This window comes from Strigops habroptila, chromosome 16 (assembly GCF_004027225.2).
Source record: "Strigops habroptila isolate Jane chromosome 16, bStrHab1.2.pri, whole genome shotgun sequence".
Classification (NCBI taxonomy): Eukaryota; Metazoa; Chordata; class Aves; order Psittaciformes; family Psittacidae; genus Strigops; species Strigops habroptila.
In genome coordinates this window covers 7,062,799-7,079,409 of record NC_044292.2, presented here as the reverse complement: position 1 = coordinate 7,079,409, position 16,611 = coordinate 7,062,799, and the positions used below count along the sequence as shown (strand labels likewise).

Below are 16,611 nucleotides of genomic sequence, written 5' to 3'. Positions count from 1 at the left end.
CACCAGGTTTCCTCTATTTGTTGGGCTGCTCTGCTGGTTATCCACATGGAAACCTCAAGCTGGGAGACCCATGGACTGGGGCTGCAGGCGGTGAGTGATGGAGCCAGAGCTGGAGCTTTTCCCAGCAGGTGATGGGTAGGGTTGGGTATTGCACTGAGGCAGCAACACCATTGGCATCGTTTGGCTGAATGTTTTCTTTGTGTTTGCTTTGTTCTTGAAGCACGTATGAAAAATTAATAGAAGGATGCTAACTGTGCTTGGTCCTGACTAGGAATTTGCCACAAGCGAATAGCATGTGGAAGGGAAGGTTTTAAGCTAAAAGAGGGTAGATTCAGACTAGATATAAGGAAGAAATTTTTACAATGAGAGTGGTGAAACACTGGAAGAGGTTGCCCGGATTGGTAGAATGGAAACATTCAAGGTAAGGTTCATGGGGCTCTGAGCAACCTGATCTAGATGTCCCTGCTCATTGCAGGGGGGTTGGACTAGGTGAGCTTTAGAGGTCCCTTCCAACCCCAACTGTTCTATGGTTCTACTGAGGTTTTTCACTTCAGCTGGGGGGGCTCTAATTAAAGCTGGGGTCTGAAAACTTGCAGCTTTACATAAAGTTTGGGGAGATGTATGCACATACACCAGCCCCACAGTTCCTCTGCTGAGCTCTGTGACTCTTATACCTGCCCAACAGAAATGCCTCTTAAACCTGAGGGTAGCCTCTGATTTACAGTTCTGTTCCACAGAAAATATACATTAGCCTTTTGATCCCCAAAGTGGGCTTGGGATAAGGATTGCAGTGAAGGATACAAGATGAGAATGCTGAGCTGTGGAATTGTGCTCTTGGTAACATAATGAATGGCCACAGCCAGCAGTTCTTGCCAGGCTTCCGCGTACTTCAGCCGCCGTTTAACACAATCATTTTCTTTTCCTGGCTATAAATATGTTTGAATTCTCTGACCTCGTGAGCCAGCATTATTCTTGGAGGCAGAATTACTTCTTGCTCTGTGGCTCGTAGGTTAGCTTCAGCCTTGAAGCTCCCTGGCCTCTGACAAGTGCGTGAAGCCCAGTTTGCAAAGCAAACCAGACACAGGCAGCAGACCGTGGGGGGAGGCAGGGTGGGGAGCAGGGTCCTTCTGACCCCAGCATGTGCCAGCGCCTCGGTTTTGTGGTGATGATGAGCAAATGGACATCACTGCAGTGGCCACAATGGGCAGTTGCGGTCCCCAGAGCTGGGGGGAGCCTGTCCTCCCACCTGCAGACCTAGAAGGTGTCCCTGCCCGTGGCAGAAGGTTGGAACTGGATGAGTTTTAAGGTCCCAACCCAAATCACTCTGATTCCATGATAAACCAAGACTGTATCCTCCTATGGTTGCTCCTCGTATTCGCTGCCAATCCCAATTAATAAGAAAGAGGTTTTATTAATCTCTTCTGGTTTTACAGAGCTGTGCAGTCACTTATTAACAAACCTGCTCTGATGTTCTACTGACAGTGACCTTGTCCCCAAACCCTTCGCTACTGCTCTTCCCTATGAAATCACTACACCATAACAGTACTAGAGTGGGAAGAATTTACTGCTTAAATAATTTATCCAGATTTGGTACACAAAGTCTTTTGAGGAGATTCATCAGCTAATAAAGGAAATTGATTCCAGAAGTGAAAGTCAATATGGGGTTAGAGAAATGCCATCACCCACCATGGGCTCCCTTCCAGCAAGTTCTGCTGCCATATCTGGCTGCTCTGCCCACCCTGCTCTGGTGTTTAAGGAATGGTTTTCCTCTGTGCAATCTGGAAGTCAAATGAAATAACATTTAAGAGATGGAAACATCCAGAAAATGGCTCAAACTGGCTCTCAGGCAGGGAGGTGGAAGTGATGCTATGACTGGGGATGAGGAGGAGGGAGACTTGTGGCAGACCATAGAAGATGAAAAATAGCCAAAGGAAAGAGAGATAATAGAGAATTTGGCAGAACTGTTTGGCTGATTTCTCCTTCATTTCTCCAGATTTTGCACGTACGGGTGTTTGTCTACCCCCCATGCACTTTGTGTGCCAGCAATAGCCAAGACCCACCAAAACTACTGTGTAAAAGCTGAGGAGCCTTAGGTTTGCTGTCCTTCCCTCACTGTTCCTCAAAGCCATTTATCCAAACCACCTTGATCACTATAAGAAATTAAAGCCACCTTTGCCCTGATGTGGGTTTTGCCCTCACCAAGCCCTCCTTGCAAGCTGTGAAGCATGAGGTGAACACCATGGCAAGCATTCAGTGGGCTCAGCTCGTTAATTTAGTGCCAGTCACTGTGTGCTGGGAAGGGAAGTGCTGTCCGTGTCTTCAGTGCTCTGCTAGAACCCGTGTACCAATCAATAATTCAGGTCCTCTCACAGATACCACCACAGGTTCCTTGCTGCCTGCTTAGTGGGAAGCCATGTGTCAGTGCTGCCCTGTCCTGCCACCACCAAGAGCAGAGCTGGGGCTGCTGCCCTTGGAATGTGCGGGGATCAGACCTGGAGGGGAGGTTAGGTGTAAAACTGGGTATGTAGAGGGGGAAGAATCCCAAGTCATGGCAATCATTCCGGCTGAACATCTCCATGTGCCAAGCCCGTTCTTGGAGAATGATGTAAGCTGAAACTTCAGAGCCATTTCCTGGTACAAATCATCTGAGCGGGATGAAACAATCAATGGGAGATATAATCTGCGACTCGTCTCTGCAGCCAAAAACATCTCGTCTGTGAACACAAACTCATTAGGAGTGTGATTAATGGGGTCTGAAGGCAGGAGTTGGGGGTAGTAAAGCTATCTGCAGGCTCTCTGCTTAACCGGCACATACAGTGCCGTGCCGAGCGGCAACAGCCCCGCTCTGCCAAAGCCACAGCATCCGAACTCATTCATGGAGCCAGTGGAGGGATGAGGAGCTCTGCACCACATGAGCTGCCTCAACAGCAATGTGATGCTTTAGTTTCCCAACACTTTTGTTTCCCTTGCTGGGGGGAAGAACTTTTGCCCTCGTTGGAGTCAAGGGGAACTGCAGGAAAAGTGCCCCTGGCATGTTGAAGATACAAACAGCCACCAAACCAGTGTCAGAAGAGCAGGACCCACTGTGGAAAGACACAAGAAGAAGAGAAATGTGACAGTAGTTACTGATGCAGAAGCTTCCTGTGCCCTGAGGTCCCTGGAGCGCAGCCTGTCTTCAGCGTTGGCAAAATCTGTATTCAGGAGGGACCTGATTTAGTTTCTCTTCTAAATTGCCTGCTTGATTAGATGTATCAAAAGTGCACTTTGAGAAACAAAGCTCCTCTTGCTGCTGTGACCTGATATCGATGTAAGACATGACCCAAAGCTTCTCGGTTTCCTTACGTTTCCTCAGCAGCAGCCTGGGCTCGGTGGTTACCCTCTGCTCTGCTTCCCTTGACAGCACCACTTGCTTTCCCTTCTCTGCCCAGTGCATGCTCCTTTTCCCATCCCATTCACTATGGCATATTGCTGGTACAAACCCTTCTGGGATGCAGGAGGGAAAGCACAGCCCTGCTGCCTGCCCAGCCTTGGCTCCATCTTCAACCTGCTGCCAAGGCTTGCAGCATCATGAGGGTGAGCAAGGTCAAGCAGGCTTAGAGATGTAAAAAAGGGGGGGAGATATTAGGAATGTGATTCAAATAATGAGGGAACTAATTCTGGAGATGCTGCGATGGCCCATAAAGTTAATGAAATATTGCTGAAGAAAGGGTAAACAATTAGGACTATTAGCTGCAAAGATAAACCAAGGCCTATTGCCCTCAGAAACACTGAAACTAATTAAATTGAAAATTACAACATGGGAGTACAAAAACAGAAGCAAATAAATCGAGAGAAAGAATTAACTGGCTTAATATCATGATGATAATATTATTAGCAATAGGAAGTGGGGACTGTATGATTAAAGCTGTTTATTCTCACTCTCTTTAGCTGAAAGCAGGTGGTGAGGAACTCAGGGTGACAGGAGGGACCTGCAGCTCTGAGGTGTCTGCTTGGGGTCCTGGCCTGTCACTGTGGTATATATATATATATATACATGTCCTGGTGCCATTCCCACTGCCAGCACCGGACTGTCCTGCTGTGCCAGTAGAGATTGGGCTCATCTGCCTGCAAACCTCCCAATGCCCTGGAAGAGACCTCCAGAAGAGTCATTACCACTTCAATTACTGGTTCCACTGAAAGGGATTAGATTCAAATTAACTTTGTGGTTTGCCACCCAGAAATAATCCTCCTTCAAGTGGACAGATCCTTCTGTAGTGTCCAAGGACACTGTGAATGGGCGATGTGATGCCTGAGTGAATCAGGGATGCAGCGATTCCTGCTTCTTGCTGGGTATTACCTCGCAGCACAAGTTGTGTGTTTTACAGCTGAATGTGTCATGCAACGTTTGCAAGCACCAAATGCACGAGCATCCAAGCTGTGAAGCTGCTTTCTGCCAGTCTTCTTACTGATGAAACTGAGGCCGTAAAATATTCCCGGGAAGTGCTTACAAAAGGCTTTTGGATATGTCAGATGATGCTTTTTGTGTTATCTCAAATTTGCTTTCTGTTTCCAAGGAAAACTCAGGCTTTCAACTCCTCCTATCAACTGAAACATCCAAACAGATTCCTAAAGCTCCAAATGATTTACCGCTTCATTAAATGGGGGGAATAAAGCAGAGTTTCAGGTAGTTCCCCCTCCTTGGCAGCAGAGAGCAGCTCACAGAGGCCACATCCCCATCCCATAGTGGGACATCTGCCAGGTGGGAGTCAGGACATGGTATTCACCGGGATCGTGCTGTCTCATCACTGATTGCATCCAGCTTGCTGTGATGTTCATTGACAAGGGCTCCCCTGCAGACAAGCGATGCTGCTGTGGCGTCGGTCCAAGCCTGGCTCCTCACCTCGCTGCTTTACTCTAGGCAGGAAAACCATTAATATGACAAAAATGACCTGGAATGGCTACTGCTGGATTATTTAATCTGGCCGGGCTCCTTAGCTGCCATAAGAGAAGACAAACTGCCTGCCTGGTGTTTAAAGGTTTGAGGATGTAGGATAGCATTGATTTGGTGCATCTGAGAAGGTGTTGCTCCTTGGGTTTGCTGTGAGCAGGGGGGGTTGATGGCACAGCACTTGCTGGTGCTGGTCCTCCCCATCCATCCTGTGCATCCTGTTTCTGCTCAGGAGCAAGCGGCTGGTGGGTGTCGTGGATAACCCAGGGAGCAGGGAAGAGGTGGGATGAGGTGATGGGGAAACCATCAGCTCCCCAGGCTCTCTGCTCCTTGCCCAGCTCTGCCCTGGGCTCCATGGGCCTCTTCATGCCCACTGCTCCTCCGGGCAGTGACAAGCCGAGCAGATGGAGTGCTTTGCCTCTCACTGGGAAGCATTAGTGCCAGTCCTTGGCTCAGGGAGGGGGAGAAGCGCTCCCAATTTCAGGCATTTAGCCAGCCTGGAGGGCAGCCCGGTCCCCACAGTGCTGGGCTCACACCACAGGCACCTCCTGCTCTCCCAGCACCATTTTAGTTCTCACCTTGACCCACTGCCACCGAAACATCTCCATCACCCCTGCAGTGAGCTCCTGGGGCTGCCAGCCTGGAGGAGAGGCAAAACTGGCCACCAGGACCACTTGCCCCATCCAAGAGCTGCAGAGCAGGGGGATGCAGGGCTGTGCTCCTTGCAGCGTGCCACTGACCTGAGCTGTGTGCCTATAAACCAGGGCAATTACACCCCTGATCTAGTTTACACGCTGAATAAAACCAATTCCTTGTTCGTGTTCCCATCCACAGGTTCCCAGGAAGAGCCCACAAAGAGAAGCTCTGAAGGAAAGCGTGATTAATTCTCGGTGGCACTTTTAAACGCCGCTTTTATTACAATTCAGCCTTTTCACGCACTTTGCCCTTTTCCAATTCATTTTTGCTCTTTTGAGGTGGAACGGGGCTGATGTTCTGCAGCTCCTATTTCTCAAGAGCAGTTTTTAACTCTTGATCTGCTGTGCTAAGGAACCTTCCCTGCTGTGCCTGCAGAATCAGGGATGCTCCCAGGAGCGGCAGCATCCTCTGCTCTCCCAGTACAGGACTTTGCTGCCTTGCAGGGTCCAGCTGGATGCAGTGGGGTATAAAGCGGTGCAATGGAGTGCAACCAGGCCAGGGCCACTGCAATCCCCCCCCCCCCGACTCTGCTGTGCAGTGATGTTTTACAACCCAGAGCAACAAAACCTCAAATGTACTGGAAATAATTCTACTATCAAATGCTTTCAGCTGTTTGTTTGCTTTGAAATTAACGTTGGGGATGAAATGATTCACTGCGCTACAAAGAGATCCCTTGACTTGACAACAATCGCAGGCAGGTTTTCTTCCCCTTTCAGTTATCACAGGAGAAAACATTTCAACATCTTGTCTGCTCAGCGCAAGAGAAACAGTTCTGTACTCTGTGCCTGGGAAACAAGGAGCTTATCAAGGAAATCTCTGGCATCAGAGGGACGAGGTGGCAGAGGCAGCGAGGAGTCACCTTTCCTCTGTGCTATGTGTAATGTGGAGAAAGAGGGTCTCTGGGGCAGCCCAGGGCTGCTTTTGTTAATGCTGGTGTCCACCATTAAGATGACGAGTCCCACAGTGCTGGAGCTGAAGGAACATCCGCACTAACAGGGCGCAGAGCCCGGAGCCAAGAAATGGGGCAAAGGGAACATTGCTCAGTGGTTTTGCTGCACAGAGAGGATGGAGATGGCTGGAGATGCCAGGAGAGGAGCGGGTGAAGCACACACGGGTGGATAAGCCGGACTAGTCGCAGAGTACTTAAGCCTAGAGTCATAATTAGACATGGGGATAGGAGCCATGACCTTGGAAGTATTAGGGAAGAGGGCTTCTCTTTAGGAGACAAAAGGGCCAGGCGCTGCTTAGCCTGTTTCTAAAAGTCATTAAACTGCCCTGAATGACTTTAGTGCCAAGATGATTTAGAGGACGAGTGGAGAAGCTTTAGCAAAGCTGACCGAGCGAGAGGAGAGGCCAGGCTGGAAACAGGGACACGCTCCTCTGTGGTGGAAGAGCAGCATTTGAGAGTCACCAACATGGGCAAGAAGCTGAGGGATGTGGAAGTCTGAGCTTGTTGGGGTTTATTTCTCTTTGATAGAGCTGGTTTGCTAATTCTGGTTCGAAAGCATCTGCGCTTCCCAGAGCCAACAAGGTTACTCGAGGATCACGCTCGCTGGTTCCATCAGGTCTCTTCCACTCACTTAATGAAAACAAATGCCACCCGGGACAGAGCCCATCCTTCTTGTCTGTCTGCCGGGGCCCCGCGAACAGGCTGGCTTTAGACTGCTTTTTATAGATGTTATTTTAACAAATGAACCACATTATACCCTGGCTGCTCCCAGATACATCTAATTCCCAAACCGTAATGGAGCTGTTGCAGGTCTCTGGTCATTAATCCTGTCAGTGTCAGGCTCTGAGTCTGGGCCTGGGTGTGTGGGGTTCAACTGGCTCTAAGAGGGCCTTTTGAAAGCAGAGAACTAAAGGTTCCTCACAGCCTGTGGCAACCCCAGAGCAGGAGGAAAGCAAAGAGAAGCTGGGCAGTGGGAGGGGATATCTGTGCAATAAACTGGTCCTAAGACTGTGCAGGAAAGCAAATAGGAGCTGATGAGAATCAATTGTTTTGCAGCAGGACCTTGACTGTAGCAGCTCCTATTTCCAGCAGCATCAAACTTCCTTTGCTCCTAAGGACCTCCAACTTTAAGAGCATTTTTCCCCCTCAGTATTCATGTCTCTGCAGGTACTGGGGGGTGTGTGTGTGAATGAGTGCAGTGTGAAACCAATTGCAAATAACAGCTTATTTTTATTGTGAGATAAAGAAAAAAGAAGACAAGGGGAGAGTGGAGAAGTGCTTAAATAAAACTGGAGCTTGGGCTGGGAGTAAGAGAAAGCAGCAGAAGCAGGTAACTGGTGATGGGCACCTTGGCTGCCTGTGTGTGTGCCTGTCTGTCTGTCTGTCTGCAGCCTCAGGCTCTTGGTCCATGCACAAACCCTCATACAAGGTGTGCACACATGCTCCATGGTGTGACTGCGTCCCCAGAGGAGAGCCCCAAGTGCTGCCCTGTCCATCCCAGCTGCCCCTCACTTGTCTTATTGCTGTTCTCTGGGAAAACAACTGCAGATGCAGCAGAAAAAAGGATTTAGTGATTGTTTGGGTCAAACCCCAAATATTTAGGTGTTTTCTCTCAAACTTGTTACATTCTGACTGTTTATTTCCTCCCTGTGCTGAAAACTGTCTCTGCTCTGGAGCCAGGCTGAGAGAGCTGGGCTGGGGCAGCCTGGAGAAGAGAAGGCTCCTGAAGGGGAGACCTTAGAGCAGCTCCAGCGCCTAAAGGGGCTCCAGGAAACCTGGAGAGGGGCTTTGGACAAGGGCCTGGAGGGACAGGCCAAGGGGAATGGCTTTAACCTGCCAGAGGGGAGACTGAGATGAGCTCTGAGGCAGAAGCTCTTCCCTGTGAGGGTGCTGAGGCACTGGCACAGGGTGCCCAGAGAAGCTGTGGCTGCCCCATCCCTGGCAGTGTTCAAGGCCAGGTTGGACACAGGGGCTTGGAGCAACCTGCTCTAGCGGAAGGTGTCTCTGCCCGTGGCAGCAGGTTGGAACTTCATGAGCTTTAGGGTCCCTTCCAACACAAACCAGTCTGGGATTCTATGATGCTGTGAAAACCACAGTCTGTATCAAGCAGCCGGCACAGAGGGAGGGCATGTGTGGATGGTGTAGCAGGAGAACATGAAGATGTGTTTTCTGACTGCCTCTGCTGGCAAGAGGGATTTACCCTTGAGCGCTTGTGTTGCTGCTGTTCTCTGGAGCAAGACACCTGCTTTCCCCACAAACAAAGCCATAAATCGTCCTGCAGGCAGGTTTCAAGGGGAACAAAAAGCAGAGCTGGGATGACAGCAACGGGGAGCAGAGCGAGGACATGAATTACTTGAAATATTGCTTAAAACTTCCACGCTATAAATACACTTCTGATCACAGCTAATCAATCATTGTAATTATCCTATAAATAAGCGAAAGGCTGGCTCGGTGGTACCTGGCTGCTTTCTGCAGGCCTCTGGAGCAAATTTGTTAGCATCTTAAAATAAACTATTTGCTCCACATAGTTTGTTTGTACTCTCCAGGCTGAATTGTCTTCTCATTCATTTTTCATTGCCTTTGGTTTGGTCGCTGAGAATGGTTTTGTGCTTTTTTTTCCCTGTCTGACAAAGAGACGCTGGGGGGGAGTATGTTTAAAAACCAACTGGAAAGCGCTTGCTTTTCTTCTGTGCCGTCAGGGGTCCTGACAGCAGAGATCAAAGTTTCCCTCTGCATCCCCCTGGGCTCGCTAACATCCGCGTTTGCATCTCAGCTGGGGAAGGGATAAGCTGGAGAAGGGAATGTGCTGGATCATGTGGTGCATCCCAAACCCAACCTACGCGTCCTTGCTGTTCCCGATGGAAGAAGCCTCTCCGGGAAGCTGGGAATGCCCTGTGGTGCTGATGCCAAGCAAGGAGCGGGTCCTGAGCCACGCATCAAACACACAGGAAAACAGGGAAGGTTTCCACCCTCCGTTTGCTCCATATATTTCTGAGGGACACCAGAGCTCCTGACGGGCGAGGGCACACGCTGTGCTGGAGAGCAGCAGGGGAGCATCACTGCCTCAGATGGCAAATCCTATTTGTGTCATTCTGTGTCTCTTCAGTGGGAAAATTTTCAATCAACTCCACTTACCTTTAAAGCGGTGGTTACAGGGAAAGCCTGTACATGTGCACAAACCATTCCTGGCGCACCTTCAGTGCAGGGAAGGAGCCGCAGGGTTAATGAGTTCAGTCCGAGTCCGGGAATCCTGCAGCCTCACGTCACCCAGGACCTGCTCAGGAACCTGTTTCTGCAAGAGAGTTTTATAAGAATAAAGGCAACATTGGTTTGTGATAACATTCTATCCCAGGCAGAGATGAGGATGCTGAATGCCCCTGCAGCCAAGGTGAGCCCAGCTCCCCACAGACATACTGCACTGGGGCTGGTATCCAGCGCTCCGCTCTTCTCAGAGCTCTCGGTGCTAAGGAGTCCTCTGCTTAATGTCTTTTCCACAGGGCTATAAACTTGCAACACACCATATTTTTCCTTTTATAGATCAGCATTACTAATTTATTGGCAGTTTACTATTTGGAAATGTCCTCATATAAATTAATGGGAAGGTAATATTAAACCTCAGTCCCTGGGGGAGGAGAAAACCAAACAAAACCTGCATCCCTGGTGCTTAAGAAAAAGCAGCCCATTAAATCATCCCCCTTACTCTGCAGGGGCCATCGCTCCAAGGCCAGAAGCAGTGCAGAGGAGCTCCAGAAGCTGGGCTCTGGCTCTTCCCATGAGTCCCACAAAGCCAGCACTCAGGTTGGTGTTTATTGCTCCATACAAGGTTTGCTCCTCTGCATCTCCCGCGTCCTCACAATCTCCCTTAGTAACTTTGGTGGGGAAGTGCACTTTGCATAGCACCTTGCAGACGTGCAGACATCTCAAGACACTTCAGCAAGCATTTAATTATCATTGTATGAGCCTATGAATTAAAATGGCGCAAAGGGTTTGCACATCCCTTCCCTGAAGCCAGACAAAGCTGTACTGAGGAGCTGTTAGCTGCGTGCAGAGGAGGACGAAGACTGGGTTTTTTAGAAGCATGAGCTGTTATTAAAGACTGCTCCTTCACTTCATGTGCCTCGGGAGCTAACTGGAAGGTATTTGCCCCCAGTGAGCTCTTCCAAGGCCAGGTTGGACACAGGGGCTTGGAGCAACCTGCTCTAGTGGAAGGTGTCCCTGCCCGTGGCAGGGGTTAGGGCTGGGTGAGCTTTAAGGTCCCTTCAACCCAAACCAGTCTGGGATTCTCAATGTCTCTGGCTTGGTGAAAGCTTTCCCAGCCCCGTGATGCAGCCCTGGAGCAGAAGGGGAATGCCGTGCTGCTCTACGCTCTCCTCCTTTTGTTTTATAAAACTATTGCCATTTAGGAAGAAAGCTTATTGAGTTAAATCACTTCTCCTGCAGTAATATAGAACTGCTGCAGCTCTGGAATACTGACACGCACGAGTCAGGATCACTTTTCTTGCTGAGCGGGTAAGGAACAGGAGTGATTATTTTGTATCACTTATGGAAGAGACCTTACAGTAATGTACCTGCTGTGCATTGATAAATAGCACCAGCAGATAATAAGGGCCTTAGGCAAGGAGCAAGGGAGAAAAAAAGGCTTTCCAGCGTGTGAACACAAACGCTTTAAATGTGAACTAAATTGGCCTGATCATTCTTCAGATTTGCAAAATTAAACCGTGCCAAAGTGTCAGCGTCACTGAGATTTATGAGACAGCCAAAGCAAAGGGAATCTGTAACAGCCCTGCTAGAGATGATCGGGGGGGGTTAAGAGGCACATACTGCTGATGAATCCAAGTGCTATCGTTTTGTAGCACCTCCCAGCAATGGAGAGCTGGAAAAGCTTGGGGAAATGGCAGCCAGTAGCTGTGCTTCTCAGCTTTGTCATGCTTGGGTTTGCTAACGCCGGCTGCCTCTGCCAGGGCCAGAGTTTTAAATCAGGATGTAGTTGCCGTGAGGTTACTGGGAACTTCAAGTTAGCAAAATTAAAATCATCTTTGTTATTGCCCTGCCTGCACCTCATGTCCCCTGAGCCCTCAGACTGCTGTCATAGCTTGAACCCACGCTCCTGCAGAGGTTCAGAAAGAAAATACACCTCTAAGTGGTGTCTCTCTCATCGTGTTTGTTTCCCATACCCCTGTTGGCAAGCCAGGGCTGGGTTAGCTTTTCTTTCCCCATGAGGAGCAGCATAAAGCACTGCAGCCTGTAGCAGCACCTCTCCTTTGCCAGGCAGAGGAGACCTCTGCTTTAGTTCCGTATCTCCATGCTGTTGGTATCTCTCAGCCCCCAGGGAAGGAGAGACACCTTGGTTCACCTTGCAGCAGTGAGATGTAAACCCGGGGAAACCATGGCGATGCTGAAGTGGTGGCACCTATCTAAGGATGCCAAGGATTCCGCAGCATGGTTACCCAAGGCAGGTGCCTCTTGAGATGTAAAGTGCCGTTTCCAGTCTCCTGCAAGCTCTATTTATCAGGCACTTGCTTTTGACCCCCGCTGGTGCCCTGGGCTCCACAGTGAAGCAGAGGGAGAAGGCGTGCCAGAGCTGCATGTCCATCAAAGCTTAAAGGTCCCTCAGAGCTGGGGTTTGGGGCTGGGGGATGCAAGGGCTGACAATGAGCACTTGAGCCCAGGCAAACTCTGTGTCTGCTGGGGACTGAGGCTCCTGGGGCTTTGTGTGCCCTGAGGCTCTATCAAGGGCATAGCCAAGTCAGGCACTTCTTCCCTCTTTCATTAAGCTCCAAGGCTCCAGCTTAGTTATGCTACTGGGCTGCTAAGTCAGGGCTTCATGCTTTCTAATTTTTCCTTTTGTCTTGCATACACATATGAGACAGATTTTGCTTCCACAAGGGATATTTATAGGACATATGTTGGAGCTTGAAGAAGCTGATTAGCAATGTTTAGCTTAAAAAAAGAAGAAACTGCATGAGAGCAGCCTAGCCAGACAAATACTATACAAGATGTTGGCTTCAGGGTGGCAGCTCCCCCGCTGCCTTTGCTGGTTCTTGGTACTGGGCAAATACAGCTTTGTCACCTCTCCTCAGCCCCCATCCAGCTCCCCTGCTGACCATCTCTATCTGACTATACAATCCCATTGAGACTATTAGAGGGGTTTGAGACAGCGGGGGAGGCTTTCTTCAGTGAATACGAGCCTCAGAGTCTCCTAAGAGCTGCTCAGAGCACAAAATCTGCTCGGTGCTTTCCAGAATCCTGTTCCCTGTCAGCACTGGTCTGAAAAACTAAAGTACGATCTTACAAGGAGGTGGAAATTGCATTATACTGCTCTCCTCTTCACAAGCTCTAAGTAACACTCCTGCTTCTATCTTATGAAAGGAAAATGGGTAATGACAACCTATTTCTATTGAAGGGACAATTTTCACTCCTCCTTGGCAAGTGTAGCCGAGGCGGCGTCTGTCTTTCCACTCAGAGGCAAATTAACAGATTTTGCCTCAAGATCACAGTGGGTGAAATGTAGCTGGTGACATGCACCTACCGTGGCCAGTGGCACCCTTGGGATGCCCACACCTATTCATGCTCATGGTGGGTGGGTGATAACGGTATGGGAAAACCAGGAAGTGCAATTGGGATCACAGGGAAAATCCCTCCCCTCTTCCCACGCTGGGGCTGCGTGAGCATCTGTGACCTGCAACACAGCAGCCGGCTCCAGGCAGCGCTTCCAGCTTGGCACCAGCGCCAGGAACTTGACTCTCGTGGAGAGATGACTCTGAGGAGAACAAGTTAGACAAATGAATTCGCTAATGACTTCCTTCCCTCCCACTTCAATGGTGGGATAATTCTCAGTTCCTGCTCCGCAGCGGGCTGCTCCATCGCCTGCCGCCGGCTCTGCTGCTGGGAACATGAGGCAGAGAAAGGGACCATGATAGCCCCTTGGCTTCACTCTGCCTTTCACAAGGCCACTAAAAATGGGGTGCTGGCTATTTTGCGAAGGTGCAGAAGCAAGTGCAGGTGGTGGGCAGGCAGCAGGGCTCTCCGGAGGGCAGCAAGAACACAGCTCAGAGGCCCCAATTCTGCCCAGTTATCTCCCTCCACATGAGGTCTTTGTTCCAAGCACCTCAAACCAGCCCCAAACCCAAAGAACAGCCTACATACAAAAGCTTTGCATGCACACTTGCTTTGGTACTGTTGAAAGCCTCAAATGACCCTTTGAGCTCTCCCATTTTCCTGGTTCAGGAATACTCTGGGAGCTTCTGGATGGTGATGTTTCAATGCCAGGCAGAAGCCATAAGCTCCAGAAAAACCCCATGGCCATGGGGAAGCTGATGGCCAGGGCACGGTGCCTTTCAACACCAGTGTTCACTTGTGTTACTGATGTCTGTAGAGGTCTAGCAGATGCTTATAGCTAAATGAGCACAAGTGTCCTGTTGGCTTCCAGCCCCCTTTTCTCAAGCTCAACCTGTGCTGCTGGGCCCCAGAGTTCCCTGGGCCACAGGACACATCTCCCAGTGCCCGTCCCCACATCAGCTCCATGCATTCAGCACGAACAGGGAAACAATACATTTTTAAGTGGGGCTGAGTTAAGAGGATTTGTTTCAAATACAAGATAGCTCTCATTAATGTTTGCTCGTTTGGGTTTATTTAAGCCTTAATTGATTGTCTTCTACTTAACTGTGTTCCAGTATCTCTCAGGCTCCAGAACAGACTCTTATGAGACTGACAATTGCACGCTCTTCCCTTCTTCTCTCTGAAGATCTTTCATGTTCGTTAGCCGGGTTTAATGGATGATAAAGTCAGTGGGCTTGTAGCAAAGCTGAGCTTTCCCTTTCAAGTCACTTTCACTTTCAAGTCACATCCAGCCTCCAGAACAACTGCGTCCAGGTTAGAGTCGTGCTTTGATATGCATTTTGCTGAAGCTGTTGTAATCTGCAGCTGTGAACGTGTGTACAGCCGAACACACGTGCATCTGAACACGTGTGCAGCCAAACACGGTTACAGCCATGGGTTTGCATGTGATGGACAATCCTCGGGCTGGTGGCTCCCTTTGGGCAGAGCTGAGCTGTGTAACTGGCTGCATTCTGAGGGGGACCGTCATCAGCCTCACAGGTCAGGATTCACGGGTGGCTCCAAGAGAACCATCCCCAACCTGCCCCAGCAGGTTGGAAGCACGCTTAAGGGAAAACCCAAACTCAGCCTGGCCATTATTTAGGATACCATTGTAGCTCTTACTCTGCTTGGGCCTGAACAGAAGAGGTCTGCCTGCCCAGCGGTTGACATCTCATAGTGTGAGCTGTCCTTCAGACCAATCCCCGAGATTTCATTCTTCCCAAAATTGGTTCCTTCCGACCAGGAATCTGGCTTTAGGAGACGTGGGGATTTGGATGCTGAACTACAGCACTTCTAGTGGCAGCTGGAGCCGATCCACCGGGAGCATACACAAGGAGCACGGACCTGTGAGGCTCAGAGGGACAATGCTGACCTCTCATCACTGTCTTGTGCGAAGGAGGCTCCTTCTGCTTCTAGAATAAGTTCATACGGAGGCAGAAAAGAGCCAGTGACTCAGAAAGGCAGCGGAGGGGGACTCGTTTCTACTCGAGTCCTGCTTTTTGGTGTGATGATTGCTTTGAAGGCAGCGAGCGGCGGTGGTGGAAGTGCTGCCGGCTGTCCCTGTGCAGGGGTGGCTCTGCAGACTGCATCCCATTCTCTGCTCCAGGAGCAGCTACAAAGAATCCGTCCCCAAAATTCACACAAAACCTTCTTTTATTGCAGCAACTGCACAGGAACCATCCAACGAGGCTTGTCTCTTCAGAGAGACACTTGCCTTTCAATACATCAGCTAAAGGAATAATTTAGCTTCTTACAGCACCCCCGGAAAGAGGGAAAACGCATCGGGCTCTGATGAAACACCTCTTAAAATAGCCGAAGCCTTTCCCAGACGTTCGCTCGTCCTCTTTATGCTCTGATGGCTCTAAGCGAGCGCGGAGCACAAAGGCACGAACTTTGAGCTGGCGGAAGCGCGGCGGCGGCGGCTCAGAGCTCCGCGGGTCGGCTCTGGAGCGGCCGCCGGAGGACGAGGCTCGTTGTGCGGGACCGGGAGCGGGACGCCGGCGGCACGGAGCTGCGCCTGCTCGCTCGGCCGGCGGGTGGAGCTCGCCGCAGCCCGGGCGGCGGGTGCCGAGGTGCGGGGCAGCCCCCGCTCCGCCCGCACCGAACACGCGGACCCTTCCCCGATCGACCGCAGGCAGCGCGGCGCTGGAGGCACCGGACCCGCGGGGACACGGACCGGTCCCGGCCAACGCGCCCAACTCCGCGGGGGCTCGGCTGGAGCCGCGGGCGAGGCGCAGTGCGCGACTGGAGGGAAACGAGGAGGAGGAAGAGGAGGAGGAGAGGAAGGAGCGCTCCGCCGCGCAGCCAAAGGGGGAGTTCGTGGCCAACGCGGCGTCCTGCGGAGGGAACGGCCGCTTCCCGCGGGGTCAGCGCCGGGGACCGCGCTGCGGGTCGCGGCCCGCTGCCTCCGCGGGGTCCCGGCCCCGTCCCGCCCCACCGCGGCGCGGAGGGGCCGCGCTCCGCCCCCGCCTCCTCCCCGCGCAACTTCCCCGAGCCGCGGCCCCCGCCCCGCGGGTGCGCGCACAGGCGCGGGCGCGCCGAGCCCAGCTAGCCGAGCCCATCGCGCCGAGCCGCGCATGGGGCGCGCAGCCTCCGCGGGCGCGCAGCTGCCCCGCCGGTGCTGAGCGGAGGGAAGGAGGCAGGGTCCGGGGCCGCAGAGCGCCGACCTCCTCCCGCCGCGCCTTGCGGCCCCTGGGCGATGCCCGCCGCGGCCCCGCCGCCTGCCCCGCCGCTGAGCGCTGCCGCGGGCGCGGGGCGGCGCGCCCGGATGGAGAGCTGAGGCGGTGAGCCCCGCCGGGCCGGCCGGGAGACGTGACGATGTGGATGCGACGGCTCTCGGGAAGCAGGTAGGGGCCGGGGCGCGGAGCGGGGCGGGGGGGGCTCCGGCTGCCCGGCCGCGCTCGGGGAGCGGTCGCGGAGTTCCAGCGCCAACTTGCCGGAG

The 16,611-nt window shown here is 51.7% G+C and overlaps 1 protein-coding gene across 1 annotated transcript in view; it reads left to right on the top strand.

Annotated features, from left to right (window-relative positions):
- Positions 1-16,196: 16,196 nt before the first annotated feature.
- The window catches only part of AJAP1 (adherens junctions associated protein 1), a 38,509-nt gene continuing 38,094 nt past the window's right edge, over positions 16,197-16,611 (top strand). Inside the window, exon 1 of the mRNA XM_030507867.1 lies at positions 16,197-16,516. Within this exon, the coding sequence (XP_030363727.1) occupies positions 16,488-16,516 (29 nt within the window). The 5' untranslated portion in view covers positions 16,197-16,487. The remainder of the gene's footprint in view (positions 16,517-16,611) is intronic.